Below are 20,078 nucleotides of genomic sequence, written 5' to 3' on the forward strand. Positions count from 1 at the left end.
GCTCCTCCTTTTTTTTTTGCAAAGATTGCAAAGTGGCACTTTTATTGTATTTATTATTGAACTTGATGCAAGTTATTTGATTTATTATTGAACTTGATGCAAGTTATAACACTTTTTTAGATTTATTATTGAACTTGATGCAAGTTATAACACTTTTGTTTTATTTATTATTGAACTTGATGCAAGTTATAACACTTTTTTTGATTTATTATTGAACTTGATGGAAGTTATTTGATTTATTATTGAACTTGATGCAAGTTATAACACTTTTATTTGATTTTTTATTGAACTTGATGCAAGTTATAACACTTTTTTTTAATTATTGAACTTGATGCAAGTTATAACACTTTTGTTTTATTTATTATTGAACTTGATGCAAGTTATAACACTTTTTTTGATTTATTATTGAACTTGATGCAAGTTATTTGATTTATTATTGAACTTGATGCAAGTTATAACACTTTTATTTGATTTGTTATTGAACTTGATGCAAGTTATAACACTTTTTTTTTATTATTGAACTTGATGCAAGTTATAACACTTTTGTTTTATTTATTATTGAACTTGATGCAAGTTATAACACTTTTTTTGATTTATTATTGAACTTGATGCAAGTTATTTGATTTATTATTGAACTTCATGCAAGTTATAACACTTTTTTTGATTTATTATTGAACGTGATGCAAGTTATAACACTTTTTGATTTATTATTGAACTTGATGCAAGTTATAACACTTTTATTTGATTTATTATTGAACTTGATGCAAGTTATAACACTTTTTTTGATTTATTATTGAACGTGATGCAAGTTATAACACTTTTTTGATTTATTATTCAACCTGATGCAAGTTATAACAGTTTTTTTAATTTATTATTGAACGTGATGCAAGTTATAACACTTTTTTTGATTTATTATTGAACTTGATGCAAGTTATAACACTTTTGTTTTATTTATTATTGAACTTGATGGAAGTTATTTTTTTATTATTATTGAACTTGATGCAAGTTATACCACAGCTGCACAGTTATTTTATTTATTATTGAACTTAATGTTATTTTATGTTATTGAGTTTGAATGTATACAACTTGATGTTCAATAAATTTGAAAATGTTAAAGTTTGGCATTAGCGCTCTGTTGGGGCGATGGAGGCAGGTGGGGCTTGAAAACTCCCCCTTGTCCAAAGTGGGGGATGACAAAAAAAGTTTGAGAACCACTGGCTTAGTAGGAGCCATTTTGTGGTCTGGTCTTTGCAGATGTAAACACACAAAGGAAATGAAACGAAATATCCGCGCGCTTCTTCTTCTTCCGGGGCGGGTGGTTGCTTACAGTAGAAGAAGAAGCGCTTCCTGTTCTATGGGGGCGGGTGCTTACCTTGGCGGTTGCTTGCGTAGAAGAAGAAGCGCTTCCTGTTCTACCGGGAAAAAAGATGGCGGCTGTTTACCGTAGTTGCGAGACCGAAACTTTATGAAAATGAATCTTAATATTAATCCATATATAAAGCGCACCGGGTTATAAGGCGCACTGTCAGCTTTTGAGAAAATTTGTGGTTTTTAGGCGCGCCTTATAGTGCGGAAAATACGGTATGCACATTTAATCCAAAGACTGTCATTTTCTGGTAGAGAATCCCAAGTTTTTTTTGGGAACTTTACCAGGTATTTACAACTTATCAGAACAAACACTTCTTTGGAAGACCGACCTTGTCCAGATTGTTGTCAAACTTCACACCTTTTTGGCTTATTTAGTGTAGTTTCATAGAACTGATATCCAGTTTCAGTTCCAGGAACTCACCCGGTGCTGTTGAGGAAGGTCAGTCCCGTGATGCATCCTTGAGCCAGGCTGTTTGGACGAAACCAGAAAGCGGGAGAGCAGGTTCCGCCCGCGCCGCGTTCCCAGCCGTAGTCGCTGCACGACAAAACTCTTTGAAAACATTCACAAGTCACACATGATCAACTTCATTAGGGAACTTTTTATACGCGGCGGCGTTGGTGCCGAGCGGCGTATTTTAGCGCCGTAAATAGCGACAAGATTGTCAGACAAGCGGGGATCAAAGAGAATATCTGACAGACGGATAAAAGACATTTAAAATTAATGGAGCCATTCATTATTAATTGAATTCTAATAAGTTAGTGACATGGAAGTTGTGAGGGATTGTGACTACAATGGCTATAATTAGACTCAAAGTTATACTCAATGAATGAATGCAAACTGGTCCTGGTGTCTCCTCCTGGTAATCACATCTCTGTGAAACATTAGGAAAGCAATTAGCGACAAGTTCGGGCGAAGGTCTGCAACACGCGGCTCTCGGCTCTCTTTAGTGCCGCCCTGGTGGCTTCCTGGAGTATTTTTTAAAAAGGATTGAAAATGGGGGGAGAAAAAAAATAATGTTTTTGTTTTAGCATGTTTTTAGTTTGAGGACAAACATGACACTAATAATTGTTAGAAAGCTGTTTAATATAACATTTATACAAGACTTGTAAAGTCATTTTGATAGTAGGCTATTATAGACACTTACATCATTTGTTGTCTTCATCATAACACTTATATACGACTTTTAAAGTCATTTTGATAGTAGGCTAATATAGACACTTACATCATGTGTTGCCTTCATTATAACACTTATATAAGACTTTTACAGTCATTTTGATAGTAGGCTAATATAGACACTTACATCATGTGTTGCCTTCATTATAACACTTATATAAGACTTTTAAAGTCATTTTGATAGTAGACTAATATAACTAGTATAGACACTTACATCATGTGTTGTCTTCATTATAACACTTATATAAGACTTTTAAAGTCATTTTGATAGTAGGCTAATATAGACACTTACATCATGTGTTGTCTTCATTATAACACTTATATAAGACGTTTAAAGTCATTTTGATAGTAGGCTAATATAGACACTTACATCATGTGTTGTCTTCATTATAACACTTATATAAGACGTTTAAAGTCATTTTGATAGTAGGCTAATATAGCTAATATGGACACTTACATCATGTGTTGTCTTCATTATAACACTTATATAAGACTTTTAAAGTCATTTTGATAGTAGGCTAATATAGACACTTACATCATGTGTTGCCTTCATTAGAACACTTATATAACACTTTTAAAGTAATTTTGATAGTAGGCTAATATAGCTAATATAGACACTTACATCATGTGTTGCCTTCATTATAACACTTATATAAGACTTTTACAGTCATTTTGATAGTAGGCTAATATAGACACTTACATCATGTGTTGCCTTCATTATAACACTTATATAAGACTTTTAAAGTCATTTTGATAGTAGGCTAATATAGCTAATATAGACACTTACATCATGTGTTGTCTTCATTATAACACTTATATAAGACTTTTAAAGTAATTTTGATAGTAGGCTATTATAGACACTTACATCATGTGTTGTCTTCATCATAAGACTTATATAAGACTTTTAAAGTCATTTTGATAGTAGGCTAATACAGCTAATATAGACACTTATACAAGACTTTTAAAGTCATTTTGATAGTAGGCTATTATAGACACTTACATCATGTGTTGCCTTCATTATAACACTTATATAAGACTTTTAAAGTCATTTTGATAGTAGGCTAATATAGACACTTACATCATGTGTTGCCTTCATTATAGCACTTATATAAGACTTTTAAAGTCATTTTGATAGTAGGCTAATATAGACACTTACATCATGTGTTGCCTTCATTATAACACTTATATAAGACTTTTAAAGTCATTTTGTTAGTAGGCTAATATAGACACTTACATCATGTGTTGTCTTCATTATAATATTTATATAAGACTTTTCGATTTTTGCGGCTCCAGACAAATTTAGTTTTTGGTATTTTTGGTCCAACATGGCTCTCTTTCCCCGTTTTGTGTTGCCGAGCCCCGGTTGAGGGAATAGAGAGAAGTCACCATTCGAAGTCGTAGGCGGTGCACTGGCAGGGTTCGGAGGAATAGATCCTGGAGTAGTCCTGGGCCAGCATGCAGCGGTTTCCGGGTCGGCGCTTCATAAAGGTCTGCTTCTCACCCATCACACACAGCTCGTCCTTGGAGAAGCAAGCGAGAGGTGACTCATTTTCACTTGTACTGGTGTGTTGGGCATGGGAGAAAAACAACAAAAGACTGACAAAAACTGCTTTGTTTGGAACAAGCGTACATTTTCTTTTCAATATTTACTCTATTATTATTAGGGCCCGCATGGCCCTTTGCATAAGGACTCCCAAATTGCGCTCTAGCGCCCCCTAGGAAAAAAAAAAACAGACTGCCTGTAACTCCTACTAGGAAGGTCGGAAAGACATGAAACAAAATCCTCTATGTAGGTCTGACTTAGACCTAGTTTTCATAATTGTATATACTCGGGCTAAAATCAACAGGAAGTTGGCAATTCCCCCTTCAAGACAAAAAAGTACTAAAAACAGTCACTTTTGCCTCTTTGAGCTGTAATTTGACCCCCTTAACATGCTTCAAAACTCACCGAACTGAACGCACACATCAGGACTAGCAGAAAACCTAACCCCAAATTTAAAAATTGCACTCTAGAGCAATTTTTTAATAAAACGGAGAAAAAACTGCTCCTCGGAAGAAAAAAAATGACAAAACTGCCTGTAACTCCCACTGGGAAGGTCGGAGAGACATGAAACAAAAACTTCAATGTAGGTCTCACTTAGACCTACATTTCATAAATTGACAACCCCCAGCAAAAATCAACAGGAAGTTTGCTATTCCCCCTTCAAAACAACATTTTTGTAAAAACCGGTCACCTTCCTTCAAAATCTATCTCCTCTGAGCGCATTTGTCGTTTCGCCTTCAAACTAACACAGGAGAGAGATTAAACCCTTGTGATTAAAAGTATAGATGGGATTTTTAATAACTGCTCCGGTTTTGATTTTATGACCCTTCAAAGACCCGCTGCACTGATGCTGCTGCGCTGCTGTTTTTTTTAAGACGGCTGCTCAAAAGCAGGAAGCACCAACGTGCCCACACAATGCAGACAAGGTAGGTACACTAGACAAAAGTCTTGGGACACTTCAGACTAAAAGTAGACAAAAGTCTTGGGACACTTCAGACTAAAAGTAGACAAAAGTATTGGGACACTTAGGACTAGCACCTGCCAAATACGCGGGCCCGACCAATGCTGCTTGCAGCTTTAATTAGGGCCCGCATGGCCCATTGCAAAAGGACTCCCGAAGGGAGTCCTTATGCAATGGGACATAAGGACCTATTGAATTTCTAAGGTTTTATTATTATTATTCTTCCGCAACTTTGCGCTGTAATTTGACCCCCTTAACATACTTCAAAACTCACCAAATTGTACACACACATCAGTAATATACGGCAAAACTTTTTATCAAAAAACCTAACCTCAAAACTCAAAATTGCGCTCTAGCGCCCCCTAGAAAAAAAGAAAACTAGACTGCCTGTAACTCCCACTAGGAAGGTCGGAGAGACATGAAACAAAAACCTCTATGTAGGTCTGACTCAGATCTAGATTTCATAAAAGTACATTCTCGGGCTAAAATCAACAGAAAGTTGGAAATTCCCCCTTCAAGACAAAAAAGTACTAAAAACAGTCACTTTTGCCTCTTTGAGCTGTAATTTGACCCCCTTAACATGCTTCAAAACTCACCGAACTGAACGCACACATCAGGACTGGCAAACCCCAAATCTCAAAATTGCGCTCTACTGCAATTTTTTAATAAAACGCAAAAAAAACTGCTCCTCGGAAGAAAAAAATGACAAAACTGCCTGTAACTCCCACTGGGAAGGTCGGAGAGACATGAAACAAAAACCTCTATGTAGGTCTCACTTAGACCTACATTTCATAAATTGACAACCCCCAGCAAAAATCAACAGGAAGATTGCTATTCCCCCTTCAAAACACATTTTTTGTAAAAACCGGTCACCTTCCTTCAAAAACGAACTCCTCTGAGCGCGTTTGTCGTTTCGCCTTCAAACTAACACAGGAGAGATATTGAACCCTTGTGATTGCAATGACAGAAGCGCTTTTTTTTTCTAACTGCTCCGGTTTTGATTTTATGACCCTTCAAAGACCCGCTGCACTGATGCTGCTGCGCTGCTGTTTTTTTAAGACGGCTGCTCAAAAGCAGGAAGCACCAACGTGCCCACACAATGCAGACAAGGTAGGTACACTAGACAAAAGTCTTGGGACACTTCAGACTAAAAGTAGACAAAAGTATTGGGACACTTAGGACTAGCACCTGCCAAATACGCGGGCCCGACCAATGCTGCTTGCAGCTTTAATTATTATTATTCCAGAATGATGCTCAGTGGGTTAGGTAAAAATGTCATTACTTTGTTCTTCAGGAACCAGGTCTGATAATCTCCATCCATGCATTTCCTGCTGAACAGACCCTTGTAGTCGATCTTCATGAGCTGCCACTCTGAGCGGTGGCTGAAGTGTCCGAAGAAACTGTAAGACGACACAGAAAATGATAATAATATTCATATAAGACACTTTGTAATGGATGGAGAGTAGTTTCAACATAAATACAAAAACAAATAGATTTTAACGCAGTAATGGAAATAATATTGATGAAGCCACTTATAATCATTACACATTTTTGTCTTAATGTTTAGAAAAAGCAGTGAAGTTGTCACGTTGTGTAAATGGTCAATAAAACAACAAATCCTTTTCAACTTATATTCAATTGAATAGACTGCAAAGACAAGATATTTCATATATATATTTTTTGCAAATAATCATGAACTTAGAATTTAATGGCAGCAACACATTGCAAAAAAAAAAAAGGCATTTTAACCAGTGTGTTACATGGCCTTTCCTTTTAACAACACTCAGTAAAGGTTTTGGGAACTGAGGAGACACATTTTTGAAGTGGAACTCTTTCCCATTCTTGCTTGATGTACAGCTTAAGTTGTTCAACAGTCTCCCTTCTCATATATTGATGTAACACCTGGCTTGGCATTGTCTTGCTGAAATAAGCAGGGGCGTCCATGATAACATTGCTTGGATGGCAACATATGTTGCTGTATGTACCTTTCAGCATTAATGGTGCCTTCACAGATGTGTAAGTTACCCATGTCTTGGGCACTAATACACCCCCATACCATCACACATGCTGCCTTTTACACTTTGGGCCTATAACAATCCGGGTGGTTCTTTTCCTCTTTGGTCCGGAGGACACGACATCCGCAGTTTCCAAAAACAATTTGAAATGTGGACTCGTCAGACCTACAGAACACTTTTCCACTTTGCATCAGTCCATCTTAGATGAGCTCGGGCTCAGCGAAGCCGGCGGCGTTTCTGGGTGTTGTTGATAAAATGTTTTTGCTTTGCATAGGAGAGTTTTAACTTGCACTTACAGATGTAGCGACCGACTGTAGTTACTGACAGTGGTTTTCCGAGGTGTTCCTGAGCCCATGTGGTGATATCCTTTACACACTGATGTCGCTTTTTGATGCAGTACCGCCTGAGGGATCCAAGGTCACGGGCATTGACGCTTTTACGTGCAGTAATTTCTCCAGATTATCCGAACCTTTTGATGATATTACGGAGCGTAGATGGTGAAATCCCTAAATTCCTTGCAATAGCCGGTTGAGAAATGTTGTCCTTCAACAATTTGCTCAGGCATTTGTTGACAAAGTGGTGACCCTCGACCCGTCCTTGTTTGTGAACGACTGAGCATTTCACGGAAGCTGCTTTTATACCCAATCATGGCACCCACCTGTTCCCAATTAGCCCGTTCACCTGTGGGATGTTCCAAATAAGTCATTGATGAGCATTCCTCAACTTTATCAGTCTTTTTTGCCACTTGTGCCAGCTTTTTGATGGTTCTTTTCCTCTTTGGTCGTCCACAGTTTCCAAAAAACTATTTGAAATGTGGACTCGTCAGACCCACAGAACACTTTTCCACTTTGCATCAGTCCATCTTAGATGAGCTCGGGCTCAGCGAAGCCGGCGGCGTCTCTGGGTGTTGTTGATAAAATGTTTTTGCTTTGCATAGGAGAGTTTTAACTTGCACTTACAGATGTAGCGACCGACTGTAGTTACTGACAGTGGTTTTCCGAGGTGTTCCTGAGCCCATGTGGTGATATCCTTTACACACTGATGTCGCTTTTTGATGCAGTACCGCCTGAGGGATCCAAGGTCATGGGCATTGACGCTTTTACGTGCAGTGATTTCTCCAGATTATCTGAACCTTTTGATGATATTACGGAGCGTAGATGGTGAAATCCCTAAATTCCTTGCAATAGCTGGTTGATAAATGTTGTTCTTCAACAATTTGCTCAGGCATTTGTTGACAAAGTGGTGACCCTCGCCCCGTCCTTGTTTGTGAACGACTGAGCATTTCACGGAAGCTGCTTTTATACCCAATCATGGCACCCACCTGTTCCCAATGAGCCCGTTCACCTGTGGGATGTTCCAAATAAGTCTTTGATGAGCATTCCTCAACTTTTTCAGTCTTTTTTGCCACTTGTGCCAGCTTTTTTGATGGTTCTTTTCCTCTTTGGTCGTCCACAGTTTCCAAAAAACTATTTGAAATGTGGACTCGTCAGACCCACAGAACACTTTTCCACTTTGCATCAGTCCATCTTAGATGAGCTCGGGCTCAGCGAAGCCGGCGGCGTCTCTGGGTGTTGTTGATAAAATGTTTTTGCTTTGCATAGTAGAGTTTTAACTTGCACTTACAGATGTAGCGACCGACTGTAGTTACTGACAGTGGTTTTCTGAGGTGTTCCTGAGCCCATGTGGTGATATCCTTTACACACTGAAGACAGTTTTTGATGCAGTACCGCCTGAGGGATCCAAGGTCATGGGCATTGACGCTTTTACGTGCAGTAATTTCTCTAGATTATCCGAACATTTTGATGATATTACGGAGCGTAGATGGTGAAATCCCTAAATTCCTTGTTGATAAATGTTGTTCTTCAACAAATTGCTCAGGCATTTGTTGACAAAGTGGTGACCCTCGCCCCGTCCTTGTTTGTGAACGACTGAGCATTTCACGGAAGCTGCTTTTATACCCAATCATGGCACCCACCTGTTCCCAATTAGCCCGTTCACCTGTGGGATGTTCCAAATAAGTCTTTGATGAGCATTCCTCAACTTTTTCAGTCTTTTTTGCCACTTGTGCCAGCTTTTTTGATGGTTCTTTTCCTCTTTGTCGTCCACAGTTTCCAAAAAACTATTTGAAATGTGGACTCGTCAGACCCACAGAACACTTTTACACTTTGCATCAGTCCATCTTAGATGAGCTCGGGCCCAGCGAAGCCGGCGGCGTCTCTGGGTGTTGTTGATAAAATGTTTTTGCTTTGCATAGTAGAGTTTTAACTTGCACTTACAGATGTAGCGACCGACTGTAGTTACTGACAGTGGTTTTCTGAGGTGTTCCTGAGCCCATGTGGTGATATCCTTTACACACTGATGTGGCTTTTTGATGCAGTACCGCCTGAGGGATCCAAGGTCATGGGCATTGACGCTTTTACGTGCAGTGATTTCTCCAGATTATCCGAACATTTTGATGATATTACGGAGCGTAGATGGTGAAATCCCTAAATTCCTTGCAATAGCCGGTTGAGAAATGTTGTTCTTCAACAATTTGCTCAGGCATTTGTTGACAAAGTGGTGACCCTCGCCCCCGTCCTTGTTTGTGAACGACTGAGCATTTCACGGAAGCTGCTTTTATACCCAATCATGTCACCCACCTGTTCCCAATGAGCCCGTTCACCTGTGGGATGTTCCAAATAAGTCTTTGATGAGCATTCCTCAACTTTTTCAGTCTTTTTTGCCACTTGTGCCAGCTTTTTTTAAACAAAAAGCTAATATTTGCAAAAAATACCAAGGTTTACCAGTTCTAATGTTAAGTATCTTGTCTTTGCAGTCTATTCAATTGAGTTGAAAAGGATTTTTTTGTATTCTCTTTTTATTGACCATTTACACAATGTTCCAACTTCACTGGTTTTGGGGTTTGTATCACCCACGAGACAGAAAGTCGTCGTCTCGAGTTGAAGTAAACTTGTTTGGATGGACTTAAGGTCAAATCCATTCTGCGTGATGATTGCTTCATCCCTCACGGACATTACACGCAGTTACTTACGTGATAATGTGATTGTCGGACTCAGACTCCATCAGGACTCCGTCCACGTAGAGAGGCGCCAGGGAGAAAGTGTGGCGGTCCCATTTCTTGCCCTCGTCCAGACTGATCCTTCATGTTCCACGAAAGGAGTGCACAATTTAGGAGCGGGCGCGTTAAACAACAAGAGAGATGAGGGCAAATGGAATATGATAAACCAGTTTTGTCTTCGAAAAAAAAGATGAAGCGCGCCAAGGTGAAAATGCATCAGGCCGGCCCGAAAGGAAAGGATAAATGTTGCGGGTAAATAGTTGGAGGTGACAAAACGCCCCAAAAGTGAGCTATGATTGAGGTTGGAGCACCAGAAATAGATTTGGGTGGCATGGAAATCACCTCTCTGGGAGCTTAGGCCATGTTTACACTAAGCCGGATAACCCCTTAAACCAGGGGTGCTCATTACGTCGATCGCGATCTACCGGTCGATCTCGGAGGGTGTGTCAGTCGATCACCAGCCAGGCATTAAAAAAAAATAGTCCTAAAAATGAGCGATCATAAATCTTCACTATGACGTCACTTTCGTCACTTGATTGACATTCACGGCACCCGAGGGTCTTCTGAGATGACGCTGGCTGCTGCCAGCTCATTAAAATTACCGACTGGAAGGCGAGAAACACTTTATTTCAACGGACTCTGGCGCCGTACCTGTCGTCAAAACTCCAAAGACCGACTGCACAGTTGCACAATAAAAGCTCTGCTTCATCCTGCCTGCGCTACCAAAATAAGAGTCTCAGAAAGCTGGCGTGCACAAGCTAGCAAGCTACGGAGTTTGCCGACAATGTATTTCTTGTAAAGTGTATACAAAGGAGTACGGAAGCTGGACAAATAAGATGGCAAAAACCAACCACTTTCATGTGGTATTGGACAGAAAGGAGGACTTTTTTTCTGCTCCATTCGAAAATGCGGACGTTATCATCACCACTGTCTGATTGTAATCAATGCAAGTCATCACAATCAGGTAATACACCAACTTATATTCTTGTCTTCATGAAAGAAAGGAATCTATATGTGTTAAACATGCTTGTATTATCTTTAACCACCTTTAAGTTGTTAACAATATTAACTATATGTGTTAAACATGCTTGTATTATCTTTAAACACTTTTAACTTATTAACAATATTAACTATATGTGTTAAACATGCTTGTATTATCTTTAAACACGTTTAACTTATTAACAATATTAACTATATGTGTTAAACATGCTTGTATTATCTTTAAACACCTTTAACTTGTTAACAATATTAACTATTTGTGTTAAACATGCTTGTATTATCTTTAAACACCTTTAAGTTGTTAACAATATTAACTTTATGTGTTAAACATGCTTGTATTATCTTTAAACACCTTTAAGTTGTTAACAATATTAACTATATGTGTTAAACATGCTTGTATTATCATTAAACACCTTTAACTTGTTAACAATATTAACTATATGTGTTAAACATGCTTGTATTATCTTTAAACACCTTTAAGTTGTTAACAATATTAACTATATGTGTTAAACATGCTTGTATTATCTTTAACCACCTTTAAGTTGTTAACAATATTAACTATATGTGTTAAACATGCTTGTATTATCTTTAAACACTTTTAACTTATTAACAATATTAACTATATGTGTTAAACATGCTTGTATTATCTTTAAACACCTTTAAGTTGTTAACAATATTAACTATTTGTGTTAAACATGCTTGTATTATCTTTAAACACCTTTAAGTTGTTAACAATATTAACTATATGTGTTAAACATGCTTGCATTATCTTTAAACACCTTTAACTTGTTAACAATATTAACTACATGTATTAAACATACTTGTATTATCATTAAACACCTTTAATGTATTAACAATATTAACTATATGTGTTAAACATGCTTGCATTATCATTAAACACCTTTAACTTGTTAACAAAAACATATATTTCATAAATAAGTAAATTAAATGATATATATGAATGAGGTAGATCCCCACGACTTGATCAATTGAAAAGTAGCTCGCCTGCAGAAAAAGTGTGAGCACCCCTGCCTTAAACAAATAATTATTTAGCCTTAGCCCCGTTTCAGCCACACTTAACTATCATTTAAAGGGGAACATTATCACAATTTCAGAATGGTTAAAACCATTAAAAATCAGTTCCCAGTGGCTTATTATATTTTTCGAAAGTTTTCTTCAAAATTTTACCCATCACGCAATATCCCTAAAAAAAGTTTCAAAGTGCCTGATTTTAACCACCCGTCCATTTTCCTGTGACGTCACATAGTGAAGCCGACACAAACAAACATGGCGGAAAGAACAGCAAGCTATAGCGACATTAGCTCGGATTCAGACTCGGATTTCAGCGGCTTAAGCGATTCAACAGATTATGCATGTATTGAAACGGATGGTTGTAGTGTGGAGGCAGAAGAGATAAAGAACATTTGACATCAATCAAACTAGGGATCTAGATATCTGGTCAGGACACTCCTCACTCTTTTGCCTTCACCTTCATTGTCCATTCCTTTTTGGTGGCTTTATATACTCTGGACCTAGACTTTGAGTCCGCCATGGACAATAACTGATACAGTCTGCTTTGCCAGTCCAAAAGCATTCGCTGTTTTCCGTAGTTTTCCCTCGAGAGCCAGGTAATACAAAGCACACGCTACCTTTTTTATCACATCCACGGGAGCCCGGATTCCCGTTGACTCTCCTTCGACAAAATGGACAAAGTTTTTCATGCATTCTAAAGTTCTCTTGCCGTCTGAGGAGTGTTGTATCCCAAATAGCTGCAATGGCTTTCTCTTAAGGTATTCATGTGTGATTTCCACAAGCGTCTGTACATGTAGAGGAAGGAAAACACGGCATCACACTAGGTGTGGTGAAATTTGTCCTCTGCATTTGACCCATCCCCTTGTTCACCCACTGGGAGGTGAGGGGAGCAGTGGGGAGCAGCGGTGGCCGCGCCCGGGAATCATTTTTGGTGATTTAACCCCCCAATTCCAACCATTGATGCTGAGTGCCAAGCAGGGAGGTAATGGCTCCCATTTTTATAGTCTTTGGTATGACTCGGCCGGGGTTTGAACTCACCATCCATCCATCTTCTTCCGCTTATCCGAGGTCGGGTCGCGGGGGCAGCAGCCTAAGCAGGGAAGCCCAGACTTCCCTCTCCCCAGCCACTTCGTCCAGCTCTTCCTGTGGGACCCCGAGGCGTTCCCAGGCCAGCCGGGAGACATAGTCTTCCCAACGTGTCCTGGGTCTTCCCCGCTGCCTCCTACCGGTCGGACATGGCCTAAACACCTCCCTAGGGAGACGTTCGGGTGGCATCCTGACCAGATGCCCGAACCACCTCATCTGGCTCCTCTCGATGTGGAGGAGCAGCGGCTTTACTTTGAGCTCCCCCCGGATGGCAGAGCTTCTCACCCTATTATTAAGGGAGAGCCCCGCTACCCGGCGGAGGAAACTCATTTCGGCCGCTTGTACCCGTGATCTTGTCCTTTCGGTCATAACCCAAAGCTCATGACCATAGGTGAGGATGGGAACGTAGATCGACCGGTAAATTGAGAGCTTTGCCTTCCGGCTCAGCTCCTTCTTCACCACAACGGATCGATACAGCGTCCGCATTACTGAAGACGCCGCATCGATCCGCCTGTCGATCTCACGATCCACTCTTCCCTCACTTGTGAACAAGACTCCGAGGTACTTGAACTCCTCCACTTGGGGCAAGATCTCCTCCCCAACCCGGAGATGGCACTCCACCCTTTTCCGAGCGAGAACCATGGACTCGGACTTGGAGGTGCTGATTCTCATCCCAGTCGCTTCACACTCAGCTGCGGACCGATCCAGTGAGAGCTTAAGATCCTGGCCAGATGAAGCCATCAGGACCACATCATCTGGAAAAAGCAGAGACCTAATCCTGCAGCCACCAAACCAGATCTCCTCAACGCCTTGACTGCGCCTAGGAATTCTGTCCATAAAAGTTATGAACAGAATTGGTGACAAAGGGCAGCCTTGGCGAAGTCCAACCCTCCCTGGAAACGTGTCCGACTTACTGCCGGCAATGCGGACCAAGCTCTGGCACTGATCATACAGGGAGCGGACTGCCACAATCAGACAGTCCGATACCCCATACTCTCTGAGCACTCCCCACAGGACTTCCCGAGGGACACGGTCGAATGCCTTCTCCAAGTCCACAAAACACATGTAAACTGGTTGGGCAAACTCCCATGCACCCTCAAGGACCCTGCCGAGAGTATAGAGCTGGTCCACAGTTCCACGACCAGGACGAAAACCACACTGTTCCTCCTGAATCCGAGCTTCGACTATCCGGCGTAGCCTTCTCTCCAGTACACCCGAATAGACCTTACCGGGAAGGCTGAGGAGTGTGATCCCACGATAGTTAGAACACACCCTCCGGTTCCCCTTCTTAAAGAGAGGAACCACCACCCCGGTCTGCCAATCCAGAGGTACCGCCCCAGATGTCCACGCGATGCTGCAGAGTCTTGTCAACCAAGACAGCCCCCACAGCATCCAGAGCCTTAAGGAACTCCGGGCGGTTCTCATCCACCCCCGGGGCCTTGCCACCGAGAAGCTTTTTAACTACCTCAGCAACCTCAGCCCCAGAAATAGGAGAGCCCACCACAGACTCCCCAGGCACTGCTTCCTTACTGGTTTGAACTCACAACCTACCGATTTCAGGGCGGACACTCTAACCACTAGGCCACTGAGTAGGTTCCTCAGTGGCCTCACTTCCTCTCCGAACTCACTTTGTAAACGATCGATGAGTCCATACAGAGAATTACACGGCTGACTTACCCGTGTAAAGATTTGTCCGAGGAGGGGGACCTTAAACGCTGGTTTAGTGTGGCTGAAACGGGGCTTAGGCTACATAATAGTTTGTTTAAGGGGTTAAACGACTTAATCACTTTGGACAGTGGCTGGCGTGGGCGGGGGAACGCCAAAGCAGATAATGTTACAAAGCTGCAGCCGCAATATGAGCGACTTAGGAGGCCATTGGCAGCCTCCTATTTTCTACCTTGTTGTACTCGGGATTTACATAAAAGCACTCAAAGCGTCGCATCCCGGCAAGAGCGGCGAGCTGTGACCGTCTCTTCTCTGCTGGAAATGATTGTGACAGTTGAGAAGCAGCGGGGCCGAAACGCGCTCATCATGCTTTAGCTAATAAAATAAATAATAAAAAAAAACCCACTTCAGAGCCAGGTAATTTCAGTTCCGAGAGTACGCACCACAAGTGTCGAATGGGAGTGGGCGCCTGCAACACGGCCAGCAGAGCCCCTCCGTTGTCCAGGAACCAAATGTTGTGCTCCTCTTTGAATATCTAGAACACAAACAACAGTTGCGCTAATGGCACAGCCATTTTTAGTTGTCGTTTTTCTTTGTGTGCACGCCCACCTGTCTCCAGCTATTTCCTGCATCAGACGTTATAAACATTCCAAGGTTGTCCGAGGACAATTCCGTTCCAATATTCCCTGGTTGAAGAAAGGGGGGGAAAAAACAAGAGTCATTTCACACTGTGTGTATTTATATGGAGGGAAAGGACTTGGCTGAGGTAATACATCTAAATGCAGCATCAACTGGTAACAAATTGAATTATTTTGTGGATCTGTGGATGTCCTCGTTCCTCAACAGAGGACACAATAATGAATCCCTTCTACTTAATCTTCCCACCTGAGGTTTAAGCTTGAAGGCGGAAAGATGCTGGTGGGATATTTGTATATTTATAGGTCCATAGTACCATTTCCTTCCCCTCTGTTGCAAGTTTTGTTGGTTCTATGTAACTTGTTTATGTGTGCTATGGCTAAGAGTTTGTTTTCCTTGGCCTCAGTCTGGACCCTCTCCCTGGAGTCCAGCCTTTGACTAAATATTTTTTCACTCCCCTCCTCCCCCAACGTTTACCTGTTTCTCACCTTTTTTTTGAAAGGGGCGCCGGAAGTTGGCGGACCCGTCAACGATCCCTGTAATGTTTGTCTGATCTTGAATGGGATTGTGCTGAACATCTCAATTTCCCCTCTGGGATCAATTAAGTACTTAATTTACATGGAGAGAATGGATTTGGCTGAGGTAACACACCTAAATGCAGCATCAACCAGGTAACACACTGAATTATTTTGTGGATCTGTGGATGTCCTCGTTCCTCAACAGAGGACACAATAACAAATCCCTTCTACTTAAAATCCCACCTGAGGTTTAAGCTTGATGGCGGAAAGATGCTGGTGGGATATTTGTATCTTTATAGGTCGAGATTTTAGTACCATTTCCTTCCCCTCTGTTGCAAGTTTTGTTGATTCTATGTAACTTGTTTATGTGTGCTATGGCTAAGAGTTTGTTTTCCTTGGCCTCAGTCTGGACCCTCTCCCTGGAGTCCAGCCTTTGACTGAATATGTATTTACTCCCCTCCTCCCCCAACGTTTACCTGTTTCTCACCTTTTTTTTGAAAGGGGCGCCGGAAGTTGGCGGACCCGTCAACGATCCCTGCAATGTTTGTCTGATCTTGAATGGGATTGTGCTGAAAATCTCAATTTCCCCTCTGGGATCAATTAAGTACTTAATTTACATGGGGAGAAAGGACTTGGCTGAGGTAACACACCTAAATGCAGCATCAACTGGTAACAAATTGAATTATTTTGTGGATCTGTGGATGTCCTCGTTCCTCAACAGAGGACACAATAATGAATCCCTTCTACTTAATCTTCCCACCTGAGGTTTTAGCTTGAAGGCGGAAAGATGCTGGTGGAATATTTGTATATTTATAGGTCGAGATTTTAGAACCATTTCCTTCCCCTCTGTTGCAAGTTTTGTTGGTTCTATGTAACTTGTTTATGTGTGCTATGGGTAAGAGTTTGTTTTGCTTGGTCTCAGTCTGGACCCTCTCCCTGGAGTCCAGCCTTTGACTGAATATTTTTTTACACCAACACACACACACAATTTACCTGTTTCACACTTTTTTTTCAAGGGGCGCTGGAAGTTGGCAGACCCATCAGCGATCCTTTCTCTGTTTCCCTGTAATGTTTGTCTGATCTTGAATGGGATTGTGCTGAACATCTCAATTTCCGCTCTGGGATTAATGAAGTACTTAATTTACATGGGGAGAAAGGACTTGACTGAGGTAACACACCTAAATGCAGCATCAACCAGGTAACAAACTGAATTATTTTGTGGATCTGTGGATGTCCTCGTTCCTCAACAGAGGACACAATAATGAATCCCTTCTACTTAATCTTCCCACATGAGGTTTAAGCTTGAAGGCGGAAAGATGCTGGTGGGATATTTGTATATTTATAGGTCCATAGTACCATTTCCTTCCCCTCTGTTGCAAGTTTTGTTGGTTCTATGTAACTTGTTTGTGTGTGCTATGGCTAAGAGTTTGTTTTCCTTGGCCTCAGTCTGGACCCCCTCCCTGGAGTCCAGCCTTTGACTGAATATTTTTTTACACCAACACACACACACAATTTACCTGTTTCACACCTTTTTTTTTAGGGGGCGCCGGAAGTTGGCAGACCCATCAGCGATCCTTTCTCTGTCTCCCTGTAATGTTTGTCTGATCTTGAATGGGATTGTGCTAAACATCTCAATTTCCGCTCTGGGATTAATTAAGTACTTAATTTACATGGGGAGAAAGGACTTGGCTGAGGTAACACACCTAAATGCAGCATCAACTGGTAACAAATTGAATTATTTTGTGGATCTGTGGATGTCCTCGTTCCTCAACAGAGGACACAATAACGAATCCCTTCTACTTAATATTCCCACACGAGGTTTAAGCTTGAAGGCGGAAAGATGCTGGTGGGATATTTGTATATTTATAGGTCAAGATTTTAGTACAGTTTCCTTCCCCTCTGTTGCAAGTTTTGTTGATTCTATGTAACTTGTTTATGTGTGCTATGGCTAAGAGGTTTTTGCTTGGCCTCAGTCTGGACCCCGTCCCTGGAGTCCAGCCTTTGACTGAATATGTATTTACTCCCCTCCTCCCCCAACGTTTACCGGTTTCTCACCTTTTTTTTGTAAGGGGCGCCGGACGTTGGCAGACCCGTCAACGATCCCTGTAATGTTTGTCTGATCTTGAATGGGATTGTGCTGAACATCTCAATTTCCCCTCGGGGATCAATTAAGTACTTAATTTACATGGAGAGAATGGACTTGCCTGAGGTAACACACCTAAATGCAGCATCAACCAGGTAACAAACAGAATTATTTTGTAGATCTGTGGATGTCCTCGTTCCTCAACAGAGGACACAATAACAAATCCCTTCTACTTCGTATTCCCACATGAGGTTTAAGCTTGAAGGCGGAAAGATGCTGGTGGGATATCTGTATATTTATAGGTCAAGGTTTTAGTACCATTTCCTTCCCCTCTGTTGCAAGTTTTGTTGGTTCTATGTAACTTGTTTATGTGTGCTATGGCTAAGAGTTTGTTTTCCTTGGCGTCAGTTTGGACCCTGTCCCTGGAGTCCAGCCTTTGACTGAATATTTTCAGTCACACAATTTACCTGTTTCACCCTTTTTTTTTAGGGGGCGCCGGAAGTTGGCAGACCCGTCAGCGATCCTTTCTCTGTCTCCCTGTAATGTTTGTCTGATCTTGAATGGGATTGTGCTGAACATCTCAATTTACGCTCTGGGATTAATGAAGTACTTAATTTACATGGGGAGAAAGGACTTGGCTGAGGTAACACACCTAAATGCAGCATCAACCAGGTAACAAACTGAATTATTTTGTGGATCTGTGGATGTCCTCGTTCCTCAACAGAGGACACAATAACAAATCCCTTCTACTTAATATTCCCACCTGAGGTTTAAGCTTGAAGGCGGAAAGATGCTGGTGGGATATTTGTATATTTATAGGTCAAGATTTTAGTACAGTTTCCTTCCCCTCTGTTGCAAGTTTTGTTGATTCTATGTAACTTGTTTATGTGTGCTATGGCTAAGAGTTTGTTTTCCTTGGCCTCAGTCTGGACCCCCTCCCTGGAGTCCAGCCTTTGACTGAATATTTTTTTACACCAACACACACACACAATTTACCTGTTTCACACTTTTTTTTTAGGGGGCGCCGGAAGTTGGCAGACCCGTCAGCGATCCTTTCTCTGTCTCCCTGTAATGTTTGTCTGATCTTGAATGGGATTGTGCTGAACATCTCAATTTCCGCTCTGGGATTAATGAAGTACTTAATTTACATGGGGAGAATGGACTTGGCTGAGGTAACACACCTAAATGCAGCATCAAGCAGGTAACAAACTGAATTATTTTGTGGATCTGTGGATGTCCTCGTTCCTCAACAGAGGACACAATAATGAATCCCTTCTACTTAATCTTCCCACCTGAGGTTTAAGCTTGAAGGTGGGAAGATGCTGGTGGGATATTTGTATATTTATAGGTCCATAGTACCATTTTCTTCCCCTCTGTTGCAAGTTTTGTTGGTTCTATGTAACTTGTTTATGTGTGCTATGGCTAAGAGTTTTTGCTTGGCCTCAGTCTGGACCCCGTCCCTGGAGTCCAGCCTTTGACTGAATATTTTCAGTCACACAATTTACCTGTTTCACACTTTTTTTTCAAGGGGCGCCGGAAGTTGGCAGACCCATCAGCGATCCTTTCTCTGTCTCCCTGTAATGTTTGTCTGATCTTGAATGGGATTGTGCTGAACATCTCAATTTCCGCTCTGGGATTAATGAAGTACTTAATTTACATGGGGAGAAAGGACTTGGCTGAGGTAATACATCTAAATGCAGCATCAACTGGTAACAAATTGAATTATTTTGTGGATCTGTGGATGTCCTCGTTCCTCAACAGAGGACACAATAATGAATCCCTTCTACTTAATCTTCCCACCTGAGGTTTAAGCTTGAAGGCGGAAAGATGCTGGTGGGATATTTGTATATTTATAGGTCCATAGTACCATTTTCTTCCCCTCTGTTGCAAGTTTTGTTGGTTCTATGTAACTTGTTTATGTGTGCTATGGCTAAGAGTTT

General features: G+C 41.1%; 1 protein-coding gene across 2 annotated transcripts in view; it reads right to left on the reverse strand.

The window, feature by feature from the left end:
* Positions 1 to 20,078, reverse strand: part of sorcs3b (sortilin related VPS10 domain containing receptor 3b) — a 313,247-nt gene that overhangs the window by 96,867 nt on the left and 196,302 nt on the right. For both annotated transcript variants that reach the window (XM_061968212.1, XM_061968203.1), the window contains exons 12-17: positions 15,511 to 15,587; positions 15,345 to 15,436; positions 10,093 to 10,200; positions 6,329 to 6,446; positions 3,929 to 4,062; positions 1,790 to 1,903 (exon numbers count right to left, since the gene is read on the reverse strand). In XM_061968212.1, the coding sequence (XP_061824196.1) occupies positions 1,790 to 1,903; positions 3,929 to 4,062; positions 6,329 to 6,446; positions 10,093 to 10,200; positions 15,345 to 15,436; positions 15,511 to 15,587 (643 nt within the window). The remainder of the gene's footprint in view (positions 1 to 1,789; positions 1,904 to 3,928; positions 4,063 to 6,328; positions 6,447 to 10,092; positions 10,201 to 15,344; positions 15,437 to 15,510; positions 15,588 to 20,078) is intronic.

The sequence above is a fragment of the Nerophis lumbriciformis genome, linkage group LG02 (assembly GCF_033978685.3).
Source record: "Nerophis lumbriciformis linkage group LG02, RoL_Nlum_v2.1, whole genome shotgun sequence".
Lineage (NCBI taxonomy): Eukaryota > Metazoa > Chordata > Actinopteri > Syngnathiformes > Syngnathidae > Nerophis > Nerophis lumbriciformis.